The 25505-nt window shown below is 36.8% G+C and overlaps 1 protein-coding gene across 3 annotated transcripts; it reads right to left on the reverse strand.

The window, feature by feature from the left end:
• Window positions 1-3509: 3509 nt before the first annotated feature.
• Window positions 3510-24371, reverse strand: LOC126830854 (uncharacterized). Of its 3 annotated transcripts, none has more exons than XM_050561317.2 (6): window positions 24318-24371; window positions 21205-21240; window positions 19992-20321; window positions 16968-17147; window positions 13331-13397; window positions 3510-4316 (listed from the first exon to the last, which is right to left on the reverse strand). In XM_050561317.2, exons 1-6 carry the CDS (start codon window positions 24361-24363, stop codon window positions 3797-3799), a joined length of 1179 nt encoding a protein of 392 aa, XP_050417274.2. In that variant the 5' UTR covers window positions 24364-24371; the 3' UTR covers window positions 3510-3796. The 3 variants fall into 3 exon arrangements, with proteins under 3 accessions (XP_050417274.2, XP_050417270.1, XP_050417272.2); XM_050561313.2 differs by lacking the exons at window positions 13331-13397; window positions 16968-17147; window positions 19992-20321; window positions 21205-21240; window positions 24318-24371 and adding exons at window positions 4825-4891; window positions 5217-5447; window positions 5709-6050; window positions 6553-6588; window positions 7666-7878; XM_050561315.2 differs by lacking the exon at window positions 3510-4316 and adding an exon at window positions 11501-12455.
• Between the last annotated feature and the right edge of the window lie 1134 nt (window positions 24372-25505).

Consider the following 25505-nt stretch of genomic DNA (forward strand, 5'->3'; position numbering starts at 1 on the left):
CCCTCTTTAAATCTGCATTCCCTGGTACTAATTGCGAAATTTAATGATTCAGAATAATTTATCTATCAAATGTTTTCTCCAATTCCCTCTCAAACATTTTAACTCAAAGAAAACTAACCCTTGCTACTGGAATCTATTATTATAGATAGAGGGTAAATCCGTTGTAGGTTGTATTTGTCGTTAGTCGGTGTCCATTTACCATAACTACCGAAATCTAGTAACGTTAATCGCTGTTTACTGGACGTTTAGTTCTCTCAATGATCTCACATTAGGTCTTCACAGCCTGACTTTAAGGAATACCTTCACATTTTTGTTTCTTTCGCGCCCCATGAATGTTATTCAGAGAAGCCAGAACTTGTCTAGTAAGATTCGTTGTCTCTACTTTTGATGGTTTGATTTGTTATATTTCAGTACAGAGTGGATACACTTATTTGTTACTGTCTGTTGTAGTACAGTACAGAGGGACTACACTGATATGGACTATAATAACTAATGTAGTTGGTATCAGACCACCAGTGATATCGCCATTGGCTTTAATGTAAATTCTCCTTCGGGGCATTTCTGAAAATTTAAGTCGAATTGATCCACCCTGAACCGAGAAATTAGCGATGGATTTTTCGGCCTAGCCTCGATCATCATTACTAAAGTTGGTACGATAAAAAACAGTCTCGATTATCCATTTCATGATTAAACCATGAATGAAAGTTGGGCTTCAAATCGGATCCTAATCAAATAAATATCACAGGCTAGCGATGGCACCTATAGTTGATTATGGTCTGGATAAGTTAATTAATGTCTAATTAATAATTTTAATAACATATCAGGCCTAAAGAAAGACCTGCAATAAGCAGATTTAGCTCTTGCATAATGCATATTTAATTACTATCAATAAATAAATACTAAACTATAATTATGTCACAAATGGATATTGGCTAGTGGATATTGCCATCCGTCTCTAATTTGTATCACGTTCACCTCCGATCTGTTAAACAGTGGTAATACGAAATCCTTCCTTTAACTCTATACAGAAAGACTGGCCATTTTGATTTCCATGGGACGTCACATTTTAGGCGTCGATAACACGTGCGTTGTCAACATCGTATTAGTAACACAAACGGATCCGTGAAGAATTGGTGCCTTTAACACATGATTAAGGGATGGCTAAATGTGTTAGAATTATATCTGGATTAAAAATATCTGTGGAATATCTTTTAATTTCAATTTTGAGCTACTTCATTACGTCTTGGTGAGAGTGATAATATATCGTAAGTTAATAAGACAGAGTCATCTTTATGCATGCTCCTCTAATAGTTAAAACGTTCTTCAATTTCATTAAAGCAAAGGCCAGCTGAGATTGTCGGGAGAATCAAGAATGTCCTGTACTGCATCATGTTCTGGGTGTTTTGTTTACATTGAATATGAAGTTATAACATGATTCGTCTATAAGGATGTTGTAATATCTGGGTCGTGTTTCTAAACGAGAAATTTAATATCTTTCACGACTAAAAGTATTTCTCATTGGAAATTTATGAAATGGTTTTAGCGCCTTACTAACCGGGTTAATGAAGACGGCCATACACCATGCAGAGTGCCACGAGAACAATTTTGCTCGAACAGCTACGCCCTACATTAATTTGTTTCGAATTCTAACTGTCATGGGTTCCATCCGACAAGTGGAACCGCGCTGAAAACTTCCGGGGAACTTTCTTGGTTGGGAAAAACCGAGGTCCGGAGTACAAGTTGGCCTGCATATAAAATACTGTACTTCTTTTTTCATTTGTCCCACTGAAGCACGAGCATAATACATATTATATTGTCCTGGGTCTACGCACCCGTACTACGTCATATGACATGAATATCGTTGTGGTTGCCAACAAATATATTACAGACGATCTCCAAGTATACAGTATAAGAAAATGTCGTTATTTTGGAAATTCCATACCCTCGAACTACCTAATTTGGCAAACAGAACCGAACTTTTAACCTGGAGTCCACAGTTTAAGCAGCCATAATTACCCCCCCCCCCCAATGTAATAAACAAAAACAAGAAATAGACTGTAAAGTAGGTAAATAATTATAGTGAAATCATTTCAAGAATAAGCCATAGTTGCATATATATTATTAGTTATTTAATTTCTTCAAAAAAAGTAGGGGATATTTAGAAACAATACAAAATGCACCTGCTGCTTTTATTAGAGGTAATCAGTGTATATTAATAACAGGCCAATTGCCCACACATGAACATAAACAGTTCATATGGGTGGCTTATCTGGAGGCTCCATTTCGCTCGCAAAGAGATACACCGTCAAAAGTGAAAATGGACATTTTTGATTTTTGTCTTAATAATGAGTAATTACTCCACCAATCCTCAGACATTCAGCAATTCGTCGTGGCATGCTCCTAATCAACCGTCCAATCACGATTTGGGGCAATCTGACCCACCCCTCTTGCAGTGCCATGGCCAATTCTTGCCGTGTTGTCGGTTGACGTGAGAGAGAGAGAAATGGGGTTTAACGTCCACTTAACATAAACCAGGTCATTTCGGGACTAACGTATGGTTTAATTTTATTTCAACAATTCGCTTGCGCGTAGGGCTCTTTAGCAGTGGGAGGAAACCGGAGGACCCAGAGAAAACCCACGAGGTTGGGCAGGCGACCCTACTCCTTGCCACGTACAACTGGGGAATCGAAACCACCACAGTTGACTCAATGACAGACTTTATGATACAGCGCGTACACGCTAACCATTCAACCATTAACCCCCCCCCCCCCCCCCCCCGACGTTGACGAACACATCTAAAGCAAAGATACTCTAAACAGTAAATCATATGCAAGAACCGATAGGAAAGCAAACATGGATGGATAAACCAGTACGCGGCAGTTTTCATCAACCCTCCCTTGAAGTGTCAAATTTGACAATGAACCCCTCCCACGTGTATGGCGATATTTCGTGTCGCATGCGCAGCTCAGAGGTTCTGTTGGGGCGATAAGTTTTTCATCTGTGAACATACTCTTAAAGGATGTCAAGTGTCCATGACTATTTATCATATCACAACCTGCATATGTATTTGCATTTCAATATCCCCTATATTCTTTTTTTTTGAAGAGTATACTATTAAAACAGTAAAATCCACAAATCGATATACAAATCATTTCGACATATATATATATCAGTAAATTAAAGGCTCAATACCACTCTTGTTGTAACTGAATAATATGTCCTAATCTTTATTCCGGTCAACAAATTGTACTATTTTACAATATTCCAATTAATTGATGATACAAATTTCATCTTAACACTTGTTGTAACTGAATAATATGTCCTAATCTTTATTCCGGTCAACAAATTGTACTATTTTACAATATTCCAATTAATTGATGATACAAATATTTTCATCTTAACACACCTTATTTAAAAAAAATTGAAAAATTCAACTAAATGATTTAAAAAGTCTGACGTAAAGCTTTTCAAATGTGACTTGGATTTAAAAATATTTTTGAACCCTTTGGACAAGTAAAATAGGATTTAATGGATAATTTACACAACAGGTAGGACACTAAAACATCTAGTCCTTAGAATAAGGCTATTTTTGTTTATTTTCTGGAACTGTCAAGCCAGCAAGAGTGTTATTGTCCCTTTTTGAGATTTTATGATGGACATCTCTCGGTCACTGTAAGTAGCTTGTGCTATTTCAGTCAAAGAGATCCTTATTGTATTTACACAAGAAAGTGTTAGAAAAATACGGAGAGTCGCAATATAGATATTTGTTTGTGAGTGCAAAATGGGCATTGATCAGTTAGTCACGGGGGAGTCTTTTAGCAGGTTTTTGATTTGGTTTCCTGGTTTTATTAACTACAGCATACCCATTACTTACACCCTGATTCGGTTTCAAGGCGAATTCAGTTTGATCCAATTGCTCGTCGCTCGTTTTATCATAATTGTCCGCAGCGGAATTGGGAATGGAATCCGCGCTCAAATATAGATCATTTTCAAGAATGATCATGTCGTCGGGGGAGGGTATTGATTTAATGTGATCAGCAGTCATACCTGATGGCTGTACATCAGTAGTGACATATCCACGTATCTGTACAGGTTTTGGATTTGACTTCTCTAGTGTATTGTGGACTGATGCCTGTACATGTTGTAGATCTGAAGTAGGTGAGGCTGTGGACTGGTATTTATCATCATAACTAACATACAAATCATTATCTAAAATAACCATCTCATCCTTCACACGTAAATTATTGTAGTTGGTACTTTCGGTGATTCTATCAGATGGTTTATCACAGTTATTGTTGCGTCGTCTCCTACACAAACTGAAAATAAATGACATACATATTAGGATACGTAACAGTGAATAGGGTTATGGCTTCTGTTTTTGTATCCGGTGTTACTGAAAATAAATGAAAACAGACATGAACACTTTTGTGCCTCTATTCGTTCATAATATAAGACATGATGTTGTCGATATAGATAAACGACATGCCATTAAATTTAATACAAGAAATGTATGTAAAGGTACACTGCATTCATTTATTTTCAACTTCGATTTTACCCACAAATTTATAAAGCATGTCTATCATAAGGCCTGTCATTGAGTCAACTGGTGTGGTTTCGAATCCCCGGTTGTACGTAACAAGGAGTAGGGCCGCCTGTCTAACCTCGTGGGCTTTCTCCGGGTCCTCTGGTTTTCTCCCACTGCTAAAGACCCATTAAGCAAATTATTGAAATACAATTAAAACCATATGTTAGTCCCGAAATGTGTCGAGAGGACGTTAAACCCCATCTCTCTCTCTATCTCTCTCTCTATGTGCATATACTTACCATATAATTACTATAATAACTAACAGTAACAATATTCCTCCTCCTATACTTCCACCAATAGCAGCAACTAGAAATACAGAAATACAACAATATATACCCCACCAATATAAAAACAAATGCCGCATAAAAAAGCAAATGCCGTAAGAAATGACCTCATGCGCTGCTGGTCTAACTGTTGTTCTTGTGAGCGTCAAGCTTCGAACAAACCCGAAGACTCCATCAGCTCAAGTGTAAACGTTTCTTTCGCTGCTGCGAAGTTCCTGATAATAATAATAGTGTATATTTATAATGCGCAAATTTCCATACACGTATGCATGCTCATACCATGCGCGTTATTCTACATTTCAACGTAATTTCTAATCTGATGGTATCAATATATAATGAAATGTTACCTTTGGAATTCTGCACATGTGCATTTTTGGTAGTGGATGTTGTTGTCGTCAATGAAACAATTGTTGATGACTCACTGTTTGAAGTTATAGGCGATGTTGATACTGGCAGAATGGAGGTTCTTGATTGTTGTGCAGTGTTGGTTGATGGTGTACGGACTATGGATGTTGTAGATGCTGTTAATGGTGTTGGATTGTGTACGTCCCAGCAATCCATCTTCATCAGTACATTTTCTGTGCAGAAGGAGAATATATAGTTAACCTAGCATTGCTTTCAAAATGTGGAATAGGGGTGCCGTGGTTGGATTGTTTGGACACTGGGCTGATAACCACATCCCGGGATGTGTCGAAAAACCACTTGTGGACTGACAAGGAATAGTTACAATGGAGCAAAGAGAGGTCCCATGTACAATTCTTACATATTAGTGGCAAAACGACATGTCACGGTGTCGACAAGACTTTAAACCCTTTATATTGTGTGCATGTAAATCTCACCTTGTGATGAAACCGATAAACAGAACCCTGTTGTATTGGTGGGATCTGGTGCATGATGGGTTGTGAATCTTAATCTTTGGCGCTGATTTAATTTTAAAGTATTGGAACGTGATCCAAACTCTGAACACGTTATACTGTAATTATTGTTGGTGGTGAAAATATCTACTTTATATCCACAACTGATATTAACTCGATTTGCATGTTTCATATAGAGAGAATAAAAGGTGGAATTATCAGTGGCTTGGAATATAATGACGTCACACGAACAACCTTGATCTATACTGCCATTTACTGGTATAAACATCCGATCGGTTGGAACACTGTGATTGGTGCATGCTGTTACTGAAAGTGAGAAAGGCAAAAAATAAAATACAATGCCACTGACCGTGCAGTCAATCAAAGCAGCTAATCACCTAGTGATATAGAAATATAACACGAATTATTTCTACAAGAAATTGGCCAAATAAAATCTTTGATTTCCTGAATGGCTTGACTGTTAATTGGCGTCTCTTTAATCGGCTCTAACTTTCCCAAAATGTAAATTCATGCTGTTTTCTTCGAATCAACAACAAAGTATCTTCATTTGTTTTCCAATTCAGGTTATCTTTAAATTAAAGCAAAGCTCGTGTTGATGAAACGATGAAACATTTCGCGGTTACTTCTATCATTACTATAATTCAAACAGAATCCGGAAACATCTGAGATGACTGAAACAAATCAAAACTCAATTCAAATCCACCTAAGGAACTTCGGAAGGATAATGTGTCAAAAGGTTGGCTTGTAAATCAGGATAGCAAATGGTTTGATTTTGAACAAATCAAAAAACTATAATAGGTTTACTTACCAATTTTTGATCCCTTAATGCATTGCTCTGCCATGCCTAAAATAAATTAAAAGATACTGATGCATATAATACAGTAGTTAACACAAGCAAAAATTAATGAATAAAATCACCCAACTGTCACATATACACAGCAACTACTGCCTTATTATATGATACAACATAACACTATGCAATACATAATCAATTATTCAAGGTTACTTACGATGGAGTAGCTGATGATAGTTGGTGTGCAATTAGCGCAACGACACTACAGTGTCTCCTATAACGGCAACCATGATACCAGTCATATAAACGCCATTGCTTGGTTGTCTCTTTCACACATTATTCGAAATGAAATGAAATGGGGTTTAACGTCCTACTGTTCTGCTCCGAACTAGGCTAATGAAGACGGGCATACGCCATACAGTGTGCTATGAGGGAAATTTTGCCCGGGCAGCGGCAGTATCGCCTACTCTTATATCGAATTCCAACTGTCTCATCCGAAGGACTGGACAGCTGTCCTTGTCAGGCCCTCCGTCCTATATCACTGACAAGGGGGGGACCAAGCCGGAAAATCTGGATGAACTTTCTCGGACAATGCAGGGATCGAACACCCGACTTCCAGGCTAGCAAGCCAGCGTCTTACCGACTAAGCCACGTGATCCCCTCACATAATACGAAATTTAACTTGTAGAAAGTTTACCCTATGCAGCGTTAATTAAACATACATTATGCAAGAGCTAAATCGGCCTATTGCAGGTCTTTCTTTCGGTCTGCAATGTTATCTAAATTAACATTAATTAACTTATCCAGACCATAATCAACTCTCGAAGTCAACGCTAGCCTGCGATGTTTATTGGATTAAGTTCCGATTTGCTGTTCGAATTCCATTCATGATTTAATCATGAAATGTATAATCGAGACTATGTTTTTATCGTACCGACTTTCGCAATGATGATCGAGGCAAGGCCGAAAATGCAATCGCTAAAATCTCGGTTCAGAGTGGATCAATTTGACTGAAATTTCCAGCAAATTCCCTTTACATTATCTAGTTTTTAACTATTATAGTGCGAACTGCCAGCTCTTTATCTAATCTCCCATAATGTATCTTTAAATGGATGTAAATAAATTTACCGTATGTAAAAGTAATACACCACACAGCCACAAAAACAACGGTTGTTACGAATGTAGTGTAACTTGCTCTCTTCATTTAAACACCAAAACACTAAACCAAACTGAATGACAAGTTCACAAATATTGTCCGGAATATCCCGTGCTATTGTTGCAGGTACTGATAAATAGGTATTCTGTCAACACCAGACCTGTTCAATATGTCTTCATATTGTTTAACAGTACATAAATACAACTAACAAGGCAGTTGAATTATATAACTACTGATAATTCAATAGTGATACGCTTCACGTGGTATTCGCTATTAAGCGAACAACGATCTATAGTTTCTAGTTTGTTCGTTTACATGCCGAAGTAGGCCGTCTCGGTCTTATAACCTCTTGCAATATTTGTATCTTATAGCTAGTGACGTAATGAGATGGTGGGTAAAACATCCAAGCAGGTACTAATTTTCTTAAAATTAAATTTTCTAAATCACCTTCGTTCAACTTTCCATTTTATTTAATGTTCAAAATGGAATTAGTGACCTCTGGCGCTCCCAGGGAGTTTTCAGGTTCGCCAAATTTTACTCTCCAACTATAAGATACCTGTTGTGACAATGCGATTCGATAGATTCTCAAGAATGTATCAAGATGGCTGTAATCCTTTTGTCTAATTAGCGATTAATGAGGCGTGTGCAATATCTTCGAAAAAGAAACACTGTTTATCGGCTGTGTTATTGTCCATATGATACCGCTTAGATCATTAAAATGAAAACTTTAAGCGGTATCAAATGGACAATAACAGTCCGATAAATTCTAAACAGGCGGTGTTTATCGATATTTTAGCCCAAAATATTTAACATTTGTCTTGGAATTCTTTCTTTCGCGATAGGTGACGTTTTTGGGGTTTTTTTTTTTTGTTTTGGGGGTTTTTTTGGTTTAATTTAATGACGCAAAAACCAAAGAAAACAATTTTGACGTAATGAAAACATCCGTGACGTAATAACATAACACTCCCTCGCGTTCGATTTGGTGAGGTCAATGCGATAATTTTGAAGATCTAAATAGAAATTGTAAGTAAGTGTATTTTATGTACTTTTTAAATGATTTTGAACTTCACCAGTGTCTAGGTTAGAAATACATTGCATATTATGTTTGATAAATGTCCATACAATCTTGTGACCGTGTAGATATATGCTGTGTAGCCTACGCATGCGGTTGCTACGTTTCTTTGAAAACTGTAACACTTGTGTTGTCTTTGCAAAAGAAAAAACCTGTGTATAAAAATTAGTCTCTGTCATATTCATAGCAGTATCAGTCCGTTTTGTTTTGTTTTTAGAATATATGACCATCAGTTATTTACGGTCCATAGGGAGTTCAATAAGTTGTAGTATTTTTCTTCACTTATTGAAAATCTTCGAATTTAACAAGTCTGATAGAATGACCATAGCAACTATTGTCAGACCAGCCTTGAAATGAGATTTACTTATTATCTTTTAAATACACCAACTTTGTTTTTTGTGTGCGTGCGTGCGTGCGTGCGTTTGAGGTGTATGTTTCAATAAGCCAATGGTTGAATTTCATAGTTTATAACACACAAGCAAAATGTCATGAAGATTTCCTAGAATAAAGTTTTGAGGTGTATAATTTTTGGCCACTGCAAAGAGCGTCTGAAACCCAGAAAATATTCATTCGCAGTGAGTCGCCCAGGTGAGTGTGTGTGTGTGTGTGTGTGTGTGTGAAATAGCTATATTTTACGTCCGCTTTCACCGAGGTTGTCGCCCAGTAAATTTAGAGGACTGTTATACTCATTCGATGCCATTTTGGGGTGCAATTACCAATATCAGATTCGTGGAAGCAGGAGTGATACATCTGTAGTAGTAGAGGCTTACGACTGGCGAAAAGGTATCTTACGAAGCTAGCCAATATATAGTACGAGGGCAAGTCCGTCAAAAGATGTGGTATCTTGGGACTTATAAGCAAACATGTACGTTCAAGCTCGCCAAAACCACAGGTGCTCGGAATCAAACGCGCCCCGACCCTCGGTTTAAATAAATACAAAGTAAAGTTCCACCCTTTTCACCAGTCACAAAACCTCCAACTGTGAGTTTATTCAGAAGCAGGGATTCGTATACTGGATGCTCAATGGTTTGCCCCAAACATCAATTCAGAGAAAACAAAATAATTATTTATTATTCCAAAAGTTTTAAACAAATTGTAACATCTGACAACCGTATAATAAATGAATAAATAGATGATTAAATGAAAGAGTGTATCCCTAACAAATTAAACGGGCCTCAAGTTCCAAGATAAGAGTTTAACTTTATCCCAGTGTTTATCAGATACATTTGAATTAAAGTACGTTATTAAACAAAACAACTAATTTAAATGTTATCTCGAGATTCCATGACTATCGTATAGTAATTTTCAACAACTACGAATTTACGCGTCTTTCCGCCTACATTAATACTGGTTCCCCCGTTCAAGACCACGTCCTAAATGCTGGATTTCGCTCCAAGCATGATCAAATTCAGACGGCAGGCACAGTCATTACATACAAATCAAAGCAGGTACCGCACAATAAAACTAATGACATGAAAAAACAAGGCCGAATCAGCTGAATCTAGACAAAAGTCCATGAAGTAAAAAAAGCTCCACATAATCACTTCGCGAGAGTGACCCGCGCCAATGATCGACGAGTAAATATACAAAAAAATTCGAACCGAATGGCGCAGTAATATTTGAAAATGCAGAAAGCCACTTTAAATGCTAATTTTATAAGCAAGTAAAATTCATAACTAAACCTAATTAAATTTAAATACTTCTTAAATCATCGATAAATAAAATCCAAAATTAAATATAATGTATTAGCATGGCGGAAAAACTACATTTCCCGGCTAATAATCGGAATAGTTACTATTTCCATGCCTATATTGCCTTCGGGTCGCGATACAAGGACAAGTGATGAATTCGGCTGCTTATATACCCTCTTACTCGCGAAATGCTCGTGCGATCAGCGCAGAATGTACTATTCAAACGTCGATTTGAATGGTCGCGCCCAGCCAATCAGAGAGCACGTAGCGAAAGCTCAAGGCTTAAATCAAGCATGACCGACTTCTGACAGATAAATAATGAAAATTAACAATTATTCATATAATATGGTAAACAAACAGATGTCCGATGCTCAAGTGTACCTAAACACGAAAGTAGAGAGTGTTTTCAATACATTACAAGTAGTATTGAAGCATGTCGTTTCAAAAAATGAAAACTCCAACACATCAATCAGCAAGTTAGGTATTTGGAATTCAAATAACACGATAATCTAAACCACTAACCGTTACAGTCCTTTATTCGTGCTGGGGTATCAAAGGTACTCAAAGAAGAAAAATAGAATTACTAAAATAGGTCAAAGAGTAACAGCTATGTGGATCAAGATCGTTTCGTCTGTAATGAACAGCTTTTCTGATTTAACACACATTACAAAACATCGACTTTAAAACATTCGTTTTACGTTCCGTTTACACTGGCGGGTTTCCCGATTGATAGCGTTTATAGCGGCGCTTGCTTAGTAAGTTACTGAAATCTTAGGATTTGTATAAGCGGAATGGTCGAGACAACTGGCTAATAAACTATTGCCAAACTTGATTTATACAGTATTATAAGAACTATATTTGGAAAGTTCTGTATTATTAATATAAAGCCAGTAGTGATAGGCAACATAAGGGGGTTAGGGGGGGGGGGCTATATTCTAGACATAATGGCTGAGTTTTATATCGAAAGAATTAGTTTTGTGTCGAAAGAATTAGTTTTGTAACAAAACGCTTTGTCTTGTAACAACATACTTTGTTTTGTAACATAATACGATACAAGATACTTATGATATGTAAATTGATTTTATAAAATTAACTATTTAATAAAAGTACTAAACCATTTTGTAGATTATGTTGTGAAAACATGACATACTAATATGTAATTTTAAAATCTACATGTTATATTTGACACTATTGAAAATGTTAGACGGATCACAGTTTCCATTATAAACATGCAACGGGGCATTTAGTTATTTCTTCGATGTTTATTGTTTTTCTGATTTATTATCTGGTTCCCGGTTTATATTAACCACGACATAAACATTATTTACACAGGGATTAGTTTCTAATTCAAATTCCGTTTGGTTCATCTGTGGTACGACTCTCCATGCAACATTAGCAGTTAGTTTTTCTTTGAAATGGTCTGTTTTCGGTTTATGGATTTTCTGCTTTATTATCTGGTTTCCGCTTTTTATCAACCACAGCATAGACATTATTTACACAAGGATTAGTTTCTACTGCAAATTCCGTTTGGTTTAATCCCGAAAGCTTATTATTTTCTGCAGCAGAATTGGGAATAGAATCCACGCTCACATAAAGGTCATTTTCTAGAATGATCATGCCATCGTGAGTTGATTTATTACCAGAAGTTGTGACAGATGGCTGTACATGGTGTAGATCTGGAGTGAAGTGGTTTGTATGTGATGGTTGTTGATCATCAATATTGGCATTTGTATGGCCCTGTACAGGTTGTAGATCTGGAGTTGAATGGCTTGTATCTGGTGACTGTGGACCATTAGTATTTGCAAATGTATGTCCCTGTACAGGTTGTAGATCTGAAGTAGGAGTTGTGGATTGGTTTTTATCATCGTCATAACTAACATACAAATCATTATCTGTAATAACCATCTCATCCTTCACACGTAGATTATTGTAGTTGGTACTTTCTGTGATTCTATCAGATGGTTTATCATAGTTATTCTGGTGTCGTCTCTTACACAAACTGAAAATAAATGACATACATATTAAGATACGGAACAATGAATGGACACCAATGAATGGGAGTGTTGTCTTAAAAGTTTCTTAGGAGACCCAACCAACCACATTCCCCTTGACGACTGGACAAGGTAGCATATCCCAAAGCAAGAATTAATAGTGACGTTTATGCCCGTGCGTTCTGGAACACACGATACTGCTTCGCATTATAGGAAGTTACACAGCTCCTGTTGTACATACTGAAACTACAGCACTGATGACTGTGCGGCAACGTGCTTGGGTCCTGATATCGCAAAGCCGGGTCCATAAAATGACACGGGAAAACCACGCCGACAAATCCCGAGAAACGTTCTCGGCCAACACCAGGATCGAACCCGCGACCCCCCTCACCATAAGGATCTGACAACAAACACCTTTCCCGACCAACACCGCAACCCCGATATCCTGGTTAGTGAACCAGCACCTTACCCACAATACCATTTTGGTTCCATATGGATTACTAGTTTACTAGAAGTCAATGAACCTCTATTCTTATGTTATATTACATAAAGAACAGTTTATCAATTGAATATATCAAACCACGAAAGTGGTGGCTAAGCCAGAAGGACAAACGGGTCGGCTAAAAGAATCGCCGATATCGTAACATACACGTTACGATATCGGCACCTAGTTATGTCGACCTTTTCGTCGTACTGGCTTAAAGGCAGCTTTCGTATTTTGAAAGTCGCGGGTCGCCGACAAGCGAGTACGACAATCTGACACTACGGCGATCTAAATAGTGTTTTAAGCCTAAGTAATTGAGTAAAACGTAGTACCAGCATTTGCTAAGTTAGAAATAAATATAAACTAGTTTTCTAGAAGAAAGCAAATTAAAGTACTTACATCACGATGACTATAATAACAATCAATAACAGAACAGCTCCTCCTATACCACCACCAATAGCTGCAACTAGAAATACAGAGATATAACAATATATACACCCACCAATAGCAGCAACTAGAAATACAGAGATATAACAACAGATACCACCACCAATAGCTGCAACTAGAAATACAGAGATATAACAATATATACCACCACCAATAGCTGCAACTAGAAATACAGAGATATAACAATAGATACCACCACCAACAGCTGCAACTAGAAATACAGAGATATAACAATATGTACACCCACCAATAGCAGCAACTAGAAATACAGAGATATAACAATAGATACCACCACCAATAGCTGCAACTAGAAATACAGAGATATAACAATATATACCACCACCAATAGCTGCAACTAGAAATACAGAGATATAACAATATATACACCCACCAATAGCAGCAACTGCAATACAAAAATATAACAATATGTACACCCACCAATAGCAGCAACTGCAATACGGAAATATAACAATATAGAAACCCACCAAAAGCAGCAACTAAAATATAAACACACACTAACAGTGTCCCAACATTTAAAGGAGTTAATCCTCTTACTCAATATTTGCAATAAATTCGAAATTACAAAAAGAGAAAAAAATTAAACTTTAATATTGGTACATAACAATCAATATTAAAGATGTTTATCTTGCCGTGAAAATATGAGATCCAAGTATTACTACACGTGTGTGTATTCTAGGGTTTTGGATGTTATTTGTAATGAATTAAGAAAAATATATCCCACAAATCAATGCAGACGTAATTATAGTAATGGCTGATTCATAAAATAACAATATAAAATGAATGACCCCAGCTGGCGTAAACGACTGCCGTTCAATTTTGACTGTTCATGTATTTTACCGAACACAATTGGAGCCTATAAGCCTTAAATGATATCTAGATGCACGGTTAATATTTAAAACAACATCAGGGCCCGGTTCCTAGAAAATTCTTAAAGTAAGCACAAAGTCATGCTTCACTTTTTCTTACGTAAGAAACATATAAAAATACCGTTCCTAGAAAATTCTCAAGACCATTCTTACGTAAGCACAAGTCAAGTATAAGTCTAAGCACATTGTGACTGGTAAAGTTTACCATAAACTGAGACTATGATGCTCTTTAACGTCATAAAACAACTTTGGTATGCTAATTACGTCATAAATTTGTCGTCTGCTACACAGGTTAAAAAACTTCTTCATGAATACGGATTTGGATATATATGGAATCAACAGGGTGTATTCGATGTCAGTGGTTTCTTATCATCATTTAAACAGAGATTGTCTGATTGTGCTCGTCAAGAATGGGCCAGTGAAATTGGAAGAAAATCGAAACTTGATAATTACAGATTATTCAAATATGATTTACTCTATGAAAATTATTTATCTGAATTGATAATTTATAAATATAAGGAGATCTTTAACGAGATTTAGGTGCTCAAACCATGACTTAGCCATCGAAACTGGGCGCTGGGGCAATATAGCCAGGGAAAACAGAATATGTAAATATTGACAGGTAAATTAGTCCGGGAGTTAGGTGGGTTTTGTTCAACATGGAAGGTGCGGAAGGTTTGGCATGCTAGTGGTGTATGACTGGGTAAGGAGACCCAAGAAACCTAATTCTTAAGTTGCGCCAGTGGTGGGTGTGGTAGAAGGAGCCACCCATAGTACCCCCCAAAATGGGTTTATTCAACATGGAAGGTGCAAGTTCCACTTCAATGGCATTTGATAGAGGAATGTGTCCTGAATTAGGAAATATAACTTAAGAATGGGATTTTTGGTGGAAAGGCCACTTAAGAAGAGGTCAAAGGTCACTAATGAGCAATTTTTCGATTTTACTGAAAACGATTTTTCCATTATCTCATGATCTATTCCAAGTATATTGCACAAAACTACATGGACATTTTTGATAGTGCTAGGAGCAAAAATATGAGACATAAAATAAATGAAGTTTTAGCTAAAAGTATGACATAATCCCAAAAATAATGAAAATATCACTTGACCCCCATCTGTAATTAAAATGTTAATCAACATGAAAGGTGCAAGTGAGAAACCAAGCCTAAATTGTACGGAATGATATCAGAAATCATTATCATCAACTTAAGAATGAAATTTCTGGTGGTCAGTGTACTTTAGAAGAGAATAATGCTGGTTTGCACCGAATGACCCCTAATTAGAAATTGAATTAACATGAAAGGTGCGACATTGGAACAAGGTGTAAAATGTAGGGAATGACCATAGGATTCACAACCACTAACTTAAGAATGAATATTTAGCTGGTAAATGAACTTAAGAACAGCAGATGTGACCGATAACCTTAACAAATCAGTGACAAGCAGTGCAATATGGCCACAATGCTATGTTTCCTCTTCATCTCTGATACCAACACTGATACATTAATTACCGCCCACTTCCTTCATACTAAGAGTCATTTAAAACATAGATCTATGTCATGTTATTGCAGATATCAATCAAGACCTTCCATGTTGAATAAACCCATTTTGGGGGGTACTATGGGTGGCTCCTCCTACCACACCCACCACTGGCGCAACTTAAGAATTGGGTTTCTGGGGTCTCCTAACCCAGCCATACACCACTAGAATGCCAAACCTTCCGTGTTGACCAAAACCCACCTAGCTCCCGGACTAAATCTCAATATATCTGTAATAAAAGATGAAGTCCATGTTATTGTTGAATGTCCTTATTACGATAATTTTAGATCGACTTTACTCCCAAATATTCAAAATCAGAAACTTTATAAAACGAGTAAGAGTATTTTTATAAACATCATGACAAATAGGAATATATATATGGTTGATTTAGATGCATTTGACATGTCCCCTATACACATATAGGCTAAAATGTGCCACAAGATAAAAAAAACGCAGACACATACAAACTAACTGAATAATTGTGAGAGTGCCTGATCTTAAAGTAGCCTGTTTGTTTGTAGCCTATTGTTTACTAATTGGCAAATAAATAAAATGGTTTCAGGGTAGGCCTAGAAGCGAAATTTTCTATAGCATTCTTAATTTTAAATTTCTTCTGGAGAAGGATTTTCTCTGTCTTGTAATTGTCTCTTTGGTATCAAAAGGTGTCGGAAATGCCGTCGAATAACTCTACGGTCAGCCATCTTTTTGAAGCAGAAACAGACTTAAGGTTGTTGGTAAGCAAGCCGTATACCTTGCTTGGGACTTGTGCTTAGATTGACTATGTTTAAGAACGAAGTTGTGCTTAAGTTTTTTTCTTGGAACGCATATAATAACGTTCTTGTGCTTACAATGAAGTCTACTTAAAATCTAAGCACAAGAACGTTCTTAAGAATTGTCTGGGAACACAAAATAAGGTAAGTTTACTTAAATGCAAAGTCTACTTAAATCTAAGCACAAGAACGTGCTTAAGAATTTTCTAGGAATCGGGCCAAGGTATATGCATGCATGGATTTTACTTCTCCTGTTATTTAATTATGACGTTTCGTGACACAAACAGGTCATGTATTCAAGTTGATAATGAACATCAAGTCAACTTATTTATCCCTATATTAACTTACATCAAGCTAAATTTTATAGATGAAATGATCTCGACGATTATTTTACCTGGTAGTTTCTCGACTATCAGATTATCTGTTACTTCATGTATTGGTTCATCTGTTGTTGTAGAATTCCAAGTTGATGTATCAGCAGCTGATCGTGTTGTTTGTTGAGAAGAGACGGGTCCACTTTCTGTTGTTGTTTTAGATGTGTTTATTTTCCGACATTTCATATTGAACCTGGCATCTTGGTAAAATACAAAACATATATTACACCTAACACTTGGGTAAAACACAAAACTTATATTACACCTGGCACCTGGGTAAAACACAAAGTGAACCCGACCACATTGTATCCAGGTGCACAAAGCCGAAAAATCAAGGATAGAATTATTATTTTAAGCGATACTTTATTTTGGGTGTTCTTTAAATAAAGATTCCATTTCTGGGGTTGATATTAGTTTATTCTATTTCTGTTATGAAGTTGTAATTATATTTGTTAAAATGATATGTTGTATGTGTTGGTAATGATTACTTATTTAGTAATTCCATATTTCTAGCTTACTTGTGGAGTACAATGGGTTAATTATAGAAGGGTTTAGTGTAAGTGGAGAGGTGATGCCGGCAGAGATAGCCAAACTTTATCCGGGTTCAGTCTCGATAGATCAGTTAATTTTCCTGGATCCTGATAATTTCAAAGATGGCGGTCTTCATAATAATGCAATCGAATAGAAAAACATTTTGATTAACTCCACTGATTCAACAAGGCTTTTGAACTGGCTAAAATATGGTGTGAATATTTTTTTTCAACATTTCAAGGGTTCATATGGGCCGATCTCGTATGACGAATCTGTTCCATCTTCAAACTTATTCCCAAATTCGGAATCTTGCGGAAAATTTCATGATTTCATTTCAAAAGAGGTATCCAATAGACTGAATACTGGAGCTATCTCTGTATGGGGAAAGGTGGACGAGGTCAATCCTCTTTACATCGTTTCTCCAATTACAGTAGAGCCTACCAAACCCAGAATGTTTCTCATTATGAGATATTTGAATTTATGGATGAAAGACACACCATTTAAACTTGACACGATGAATTTAGTTCCCAGAATTGTTTCCTCGGAATCATTTCTACAAAACTTGATGACAAGTCCGGATATGGTCACGTTCTTGTTTCGGAGGTATCCAGACCAGTTTTGGGTTTCAGTGGGGTGGGGTTTTTTTATGTGTGTAATACCATTCCATTTGGTTGGAAAAAATCCGCTTATGTATATATCACGCACTTAGTGTCAATGTAGCTTATTATTTAAGACAACTTCAGGTTAATAATACTTTTTATATTGATCGAATTATCGAGCAGGTCAGTATTCCCAATTTTTCACCAAAGCGACAAGCAGAGATTGCAATATATATGGTTTGTCAGGTGGTTGTACGATTGGTTATTGTATCGGCTTAACAAAATCAGAACTCTCACCTGTAAATTGTATTATATACTTGGGAATGTGGGTTGATGCATGTAATCAAACATTTAGATTAACTGAATCCAAAAAGTGTAAATTTTGTTATTTAAGTGAGGACATTTTGGCTCACAAGGAAGTAAATTTGCTATTCCTTCAAAGATTCTCGCAAAAATGGATTTCGTTTGTTTTGGCGATACCTGGAGCAAAGCTATTTGTTTCCGAATGTTTCCGTTGCATTTCAATGTTTGGTTTAAGTGGTTGCGATAAGATACGCATTTCGCAAGAATTAAGAAACGAACTTGAATTTTGGCGTTTTCTAGATAACTGGAATGGTTCTCATCCATGGAAGCCAGAATATCACTACACACTAAATTTATCATCCGATACTTCGGATTATGGATGGGGTGCTAAATTTACTTTTAAGGTGTAATCCATGATTATTGGGACAAATCTTTCTAAGATGCCCCTATTGCTGTTAAGGATGCCAAAGCCTTGTATTTAGCTGTTAAATGTCTTAAAGATAAAGTTAAAAACTGTAGACTCGATGATTTTGTCGATAACAAAGTATTGATTCATTGCTGGAACAATCAGATGAGCCGTTCGCATATTATAACTAGTGTCCTGAAGGACTTGTTCTTTCTTATTTTGGAATACAATATTTATATTAACTTGATTTATGTATTGTCTGTCTCTAATGGAGTCGATGCTTCTTCCAGAACCTTGACCAAGTCAGATGCTTGTATTTCGCATATGACATTTAAAAGGGTAGAACAATTCTTTGGACCTCATACTTTAGATCTAATGGCATTAGATTCTAACGGTATGATTGGTTTGGATGGCTCCCCATTAAAACATTACACACATTTTGAAACGCCTTTATCGGCTGGAATTAACGTATTTGCTCAAATCATAACAATGATGAAAACCCTTATGTTTTCCCCCCTTTTAATCTAATTTCATCCATCTTCGTAGAACAATCCATGCACTGTACGGTTTTAGTTCCTGCATTATCTCCCACCCCTGAACGGTTTCCAAATTTGGCACGATTCTGCCATGAAGCTCATTTGTTGGCTTTGTTATATCCTTCGAAGTCGGGATTCAAGCCAGACAAATCGGGTTTACCGTGGAATTTGTGGGTCGTTCGTTTCACACCCCAACTTAAAGGAAATGTAGCTAATTTAAAATTGTTCGTCTGTCCTCCATTATCTCATTTTCCGTTTGCCAGTATTGGCGATTCGATCGTGTCTTGCATACGATTTACTGTTTAGCGTATCTTTGCTTTAGTATATTACGTTTAATGTGATCGGGAGACGTGTTCGTCGACTGGAAGAATTGGCCGTGGCACTGCAAGAGGAGTGGGCCAGATTGTCCCAAATCATGAATTGACGGTTGATTAGGGACATGCCACGACGAATTGCTGAATGTCTGAGGATTGGTGGAGCAATTACTCATTATTAAGACAAAAATCAAAAACGTCAATTTTCACTTTTGACAGTGTATCTCTTTGCGAGTGAAATGGGGTCGTCAGATAAGCCGCCCATGTGAACTGTTTATGTTTATGTGTAGGCAATTGGATTGTTATTAACATACACTGGTGACCTCTAATAAAAACACCAGTATACTAATCTTACCTCGAGTTTCAACTTGTAAACAGAAACCTGTTGGGTTCGGGGTGGAATCTCTGATAAATGCCAGACGATATAATTCGTTTAGTCTCCAACTACTTTTTAATGACCTTTCCTTTGAACAGGAAATGATTAAAAAGGTTGTATCTTGGCTCACCAATACTAAATATCCACAAGTTAGATTATTGATATCTACACCTCTAAAAGCTACACCATACAATGTGTCACCCGCGGCTTCTACTAACTGAACGTCACATATACAACCTGTACCAATACTACCATTAACAGGTATAAACATCTGATTGGTTGACATGGTAACATTACTACATACTGGTACTGTAAAATAACAATAAATGTCAAAACATATTCCTTTAGGTTTAGAACGTTATCCTGGAATAATTGGTAAAGTAAAATAAAGGTTACAGTTTATGTTCTTAGCAATAACTTTTTTGCGTAAACCAAAGCATTCAAATAAAATCTGGATCTATTTGTAAAATGAAATAATTGTTGCAGTTTCTTAGCAATAACTGTTTTAGTCAAGTAAAATGCAAGCATCAAACTGGGCGTATGTTCTTCATTGGATAGCAGTTGAGCTAAAAATCAACCGTGTAACTGTTACATCCCTCTACTTTTATTGGTGTCAAATCCAGAACTTAAGGATAGACAAAATGACATGTGGTTTAACGTCATACTGGTCTACTCCAACTAGGCTATATAATGAAGACGGGCATACGCCACACAGTGTGCTATTGGGGGAATTTTGCCCGGACACCCAAGGCATCTTTTGCGTGCACGCCAATGTGTACATAGGACCTCGGGTTTCCGTCCCATCCGAACGACTAGACAGCTGTCCCTACACATACCCTTCGTCCTGCACCACTGACAAGGGGAACCATGCCAGGTAATCCCGATGAATTTTCTCGGCCATGGATCGAGCATGGGACCTCCAAGATAGGGAGCCAATGTCTTTCTCACTAAACCACCGTGGCTCCTGGTGGATATACTTTATAAGGATCACTCGCAGCTTATATATTTATGTTAAAATCGGGTGTTTTTGTAAACTGTTTAACTCATTCAATCAATTTGTATTTTGACGCAGTTTCATGTATAAAATTTGTTGACAGCAAAGGTGTCCCTGATAGGCATATGCATGACACCCATTCCTATATAAAAAAAAGAAATGTAGAAGCCAAGAGATAAATTGTATAGTACCTCTTACCTATGTCTGGGCCACTGATGCATTGATCAGCCATTCCTGTAATAACAATATATGTATGATCTAAACAATACTCCTGGTTTATTGAATGCGAATAGTAAAGGTTACGTTGGTATTGTTTAGTCTAAAAGAAAAAAAAACCTCCATGTTGCTCATTTCGTATCATTGTATAGCCTAAAGGTCAAAATCGAAAAACAGATATTTGGAATTAAAATCGAGTATGTGTTCATGCAATTCATAATCAGATACTCATAACGGCAAGCCTTCAGACACACATACCATTGAATTGTCAATCCACAAAGTCAGTAAAAATAGAGCAATGATTCGTCAAATATAGCACGTTGTTCTAAGTTTAAGGTCGGAAATGTGAAGTCCGACCAAAGTGTAAAATACTTTATCCTTTATCTATATAATTTACTACTGTTTATGTTAGGTTTTGTTCGGGTCACGATCCTTGAAGTATAAATTCGACATTTATATTATTCGCTAAAATATGAAATATGTACTCAGATTGATTGTTTACAAAATTAAGATTTAAAACGGGTCTACCAATAACTTTTCGCGGACAACAAAACGGCAGACGGCTTAGATTGATGAAGTTTCAATTCAACATATCTTTGTCAATACTGAACAGAATTGAACCATATGTGGACAATTTGTTTTCTATTAGAGATTCATCTTTCACCATATAGTTTGCAAGTGATACCTGTTAAATCAAATATTCATCTTGCTGGCTGTCCTAACGCATCACTGATCACCCTTACAGTTATGTATAGGGTATTAACCTACCAGAGGTTGATATGATAGAGAACACGCGGGCGAAGACCAGGCCCCGAGTTCACAAAGCATTCTCAGACTTAAGTTGGAATTTACTCAAACTTGTTCACCTTATTTTAACTAAAATATAGCCCTTTATAATAGTTTTGTTGTTTGAATGTATCAGATATATCAATAAGAAACTATGTGCAAAGTTTTGTGTTTCTGGATCTAAGATATTTCTCATAAACAGAGATTGAAAGTTGAGCAAATTCTCAACTTAAGTCTAAGAATGCTTTGTGAACTCGGGGCCAGGTGTTCTCTATCATATCAATCCGAGGGAGAGGTTTATATCCAACATATACCACTTCATAGTTTTAATCAATTGTAATCACCCTTAAATTAAATGGACTCTTCCATTAAAAGTCACCAATGATTGGATAATTGCTCAATAGTTTCCTCCAAATAACAAAAACGAATTAATCACGCGAATGCACGTGTGTGTTATTGTATTGTTTATACCCAACTACCGTGTCGCCATTTTGGAGTAAATCTAGGTTCAATTGAATTGAAAGCAAAAACAAAATGGATAGTAATACGTTATCACACGAATAATCAATCCTTTTTAGTCAATGGATTGACAGTGGATTAGATGTGAATGCAAATTCCGACGAGGATCTACTAGTTGCTGATCAAAAAACTGAAAAAAATATACAAAAAGCAATCTTTTCCGATAATTCTGACAGTGAAGGTATGTGTAGCAATATTGCTAGAATGTTTGCTCTTATAATTAATGGTGGCATTATATTTTATTAATTAATGTCTTTTGCCAATTGTACTAAATATGCACTAAAAATATAAGTGACAGGTTGATACATAAAAAGAGTTATAGAACCAAAACAAAGCTGGTTCTATGTGTCAACAAAATAACATGTGATTGGAAATTTACCTAATGCGTCATTTGGTTTAAGGGACCAATCATATCAGTAATTGCACAGGTTCAGGGTCATGAATAGAGTAGTTTGTTCATAGCTCCTATAAAAGAAATCATGGCAAACTTTTAAGCCAGACTTCATTAGATTCCGGAGAGATTACCAGCAGCGAGTCTGGCTGGCTAGTGTTTGAGAATGACTTTAGTATTGTAATCTATACTATGCTTGTATCCATGTATCAGGCTATGATATATAAAATGTAAAAACGAAGTTTCATTGTTATAAGTAAATACACAAGGTGAAGGGGAAGAAAGACGACAGGTGAAAATACTAGACAATCACAAGGCTACTAAAATATGAAGTAAGAAACGATGCATGTGTCGTACGTAGGATGTGGCGACCGGTTTGGGGTCACCCGCTCTCTACGTCTGACAAAAGACACATGGTACTACATAGGTTCAGAGGAGGATTTGACCGACTGTGTTAAGTGGACTATTCCCAAAAATACATTACAATGGATTTCTTGGTCTATAAATACTTTCAAGTCTTGGAGTGTGTGGAGAAATAATCAAAATGAGGACAAAAAGAAAATTCTGAAAGATATCTTAGACATGGATAACCGATCTAAATATACCGATCAGTACGGCGTCTATTTCGATTTTGAATACTACAAACTACCATAACATAATTTATTTCAGTGTTCTTTGTAATTATTTCGATCATCAACGTCATCGGCGGTTGATGTGAACCGAATATGTCAACCTGAGATGACGTCATGACAGGTTGATATGAACCGAATATATCAACCATGATGACGTCATGACAGGTTGATATGAGATATAACTTCTATGCACACCAAAGAAAAATCTACCGCCATGTGTATATAGATCTTTACTGTATGACTCTATTTTTTCAAATGTCTAATTTCAAGTAGGAATTATGGGCTTTAACAATCTGACAGGTTTCGATTTAATCTAGTTTGATGAGTGTATTTACTATGTAACGTCCTTATCTATTTACATAAAAATTACTAATGAGAGCAATACATACTGGTAAATCTATTAAAAGCACCAAAATCATATCGCATCGCATGAGTTATCTTTTGATAAACATTCAGTAGGGCATTCTGGTGTACGACATTCCAAACATCGGTCACCTGGAAAAGGTCTAAGTGGCATAAATCCACCATGGCTAACTTTACATCCAAATAACGCCTAAACCGTTCACTTTAGTTCATTACATGTATTATGGACAGGTAGAAGCGTGTACCCACAGCACTCGAATATGTAGTCAAATCATGTCCGAATCGAAAATTTAATGGTCCAAATTTTATCTCGTCACTAAATGAGGTTTTACTCCTGTACGAACGTGATAGTATGTCGGCACTCTGGTGCTATGTTCCTAATATTTAACATTTGATCGACTTACCGTAAGTTCCAATCACACACAGACCTATAAGTATCACAATATTCATGGTTAATAATCCACAATTACACATCTCGCTCGATATAGTTAAATCTTCTACACACTTCTTACTTCCTTGGCTATACCTTGTAATATGTATAAATACGTGTTTAAATCAACATAATGCGTGAATGATTAAGGGTATACATAATCTGGAGAATAATCTAGTGTTTACATTTACACGATTTTATATTTAAGTAACATGCGTGAATGATTATTAAAGGGACATTGTTTATATCGCTAACATATGTAATTATAAGACACTCAATTTATAATAAAAACACGAAAAATGGAAAACTTAATATGGAAAACTCACTGGCTTATGCACATATAGTACCACGTTTCGACAAATGCTATCGTATCTTTTCTTGTCGAATCATTGCGCTATATCTCAACAGGCCTGTGATTGTTTTCCACATAAATCGCAAATTTTTTATTATTGTTAAAGGGTGGTTGAGAAACTGGATCATTTCGGGACTAACATCAAATGGTCGTTATTTATTCAGAGGAGTCCCCGAGAGAAAGAGAGAGAGAGAGAGATATTACGGCGGACTGATAACCCTTCAGTGACGTATTGTATGCAAGAGAGATAGAGAGAGAGAGAGAGAGAGAGAGAGATGGGGTTTAACGTCTACTCGACACAAACTAGGTCATTTCAAGACTAACATAATTTAATTTTTTATTTCAATAATTCGCTTGCGCGTAGGGGTCTTTAGCAGTGGGAGGAAACCCACTCCTTGTCACGTACAACCGAGGATTCCAAACTATGCCAGTTGACTCAATGACAGGCCTTATGATACAGCGCGCACGTGCTAACCATTCGGCCACCCAACCCATCAGGCCCCTGGCGATCTAAAGCACACGCCTTAGACGACTCGATTATTGAGCAAACATACAAATGGATTCCAATGGTTCTGGGAGGTGCGGAGGCTCATTGCGTAAGACACTGACTCGCTAGCCAGGAGGTCTCGGGTTCGCTCCCGGTGTTGACCAAGAAAGTTCCTGCTTGTAAATCGTGCAGGACGGGGGGTGGGGTGGCTTGACAAGGGCTGTTTCTAGTTTTGCGGATGGGAAAAATATCCGAGGTACCTGCACATTAAAGATCCATTGGCAGTTGAAATTCGATTTAAGATTAGGCCGGGCGCTATGGCG

Source organism: Patella vulgata, chromosome 8, assembly GCF_932274485.2.
Source record: "Patella vulgata chromosome 8, xgPatVulg1.2, whole genome shotgun sequence".
In the NCBI taxonomy this organism is placed as follows: domain Eukaryota; kingdom Metazoa; phylum Mollusca; class Gastropoda; family Patellidae; genus Patella; species Patella vulgata.

Coding starts and splice junctions, on each gene's coding strand:
- LOC126830854 (XM_050561313.2), bottom strand. CDS start 7,741: ATGAAGAGAGCAAGTTACACTACATTCGTAACAACCGTTGTTTTTGTG. Junction 6,589..7,665: donor GTGTATTACTTTTACATACG/GTAAATTTATTT, acceptor AATTTATTTTAG/GCATGGCAGAGCAATGCATT. Junction 6,051..6,552: donor CATTAAGGGATCAAAAATTG/GTAAGTAAACCT, acceptor TCTCACTTTCAG/TAACAGCATGCACCAATCAC.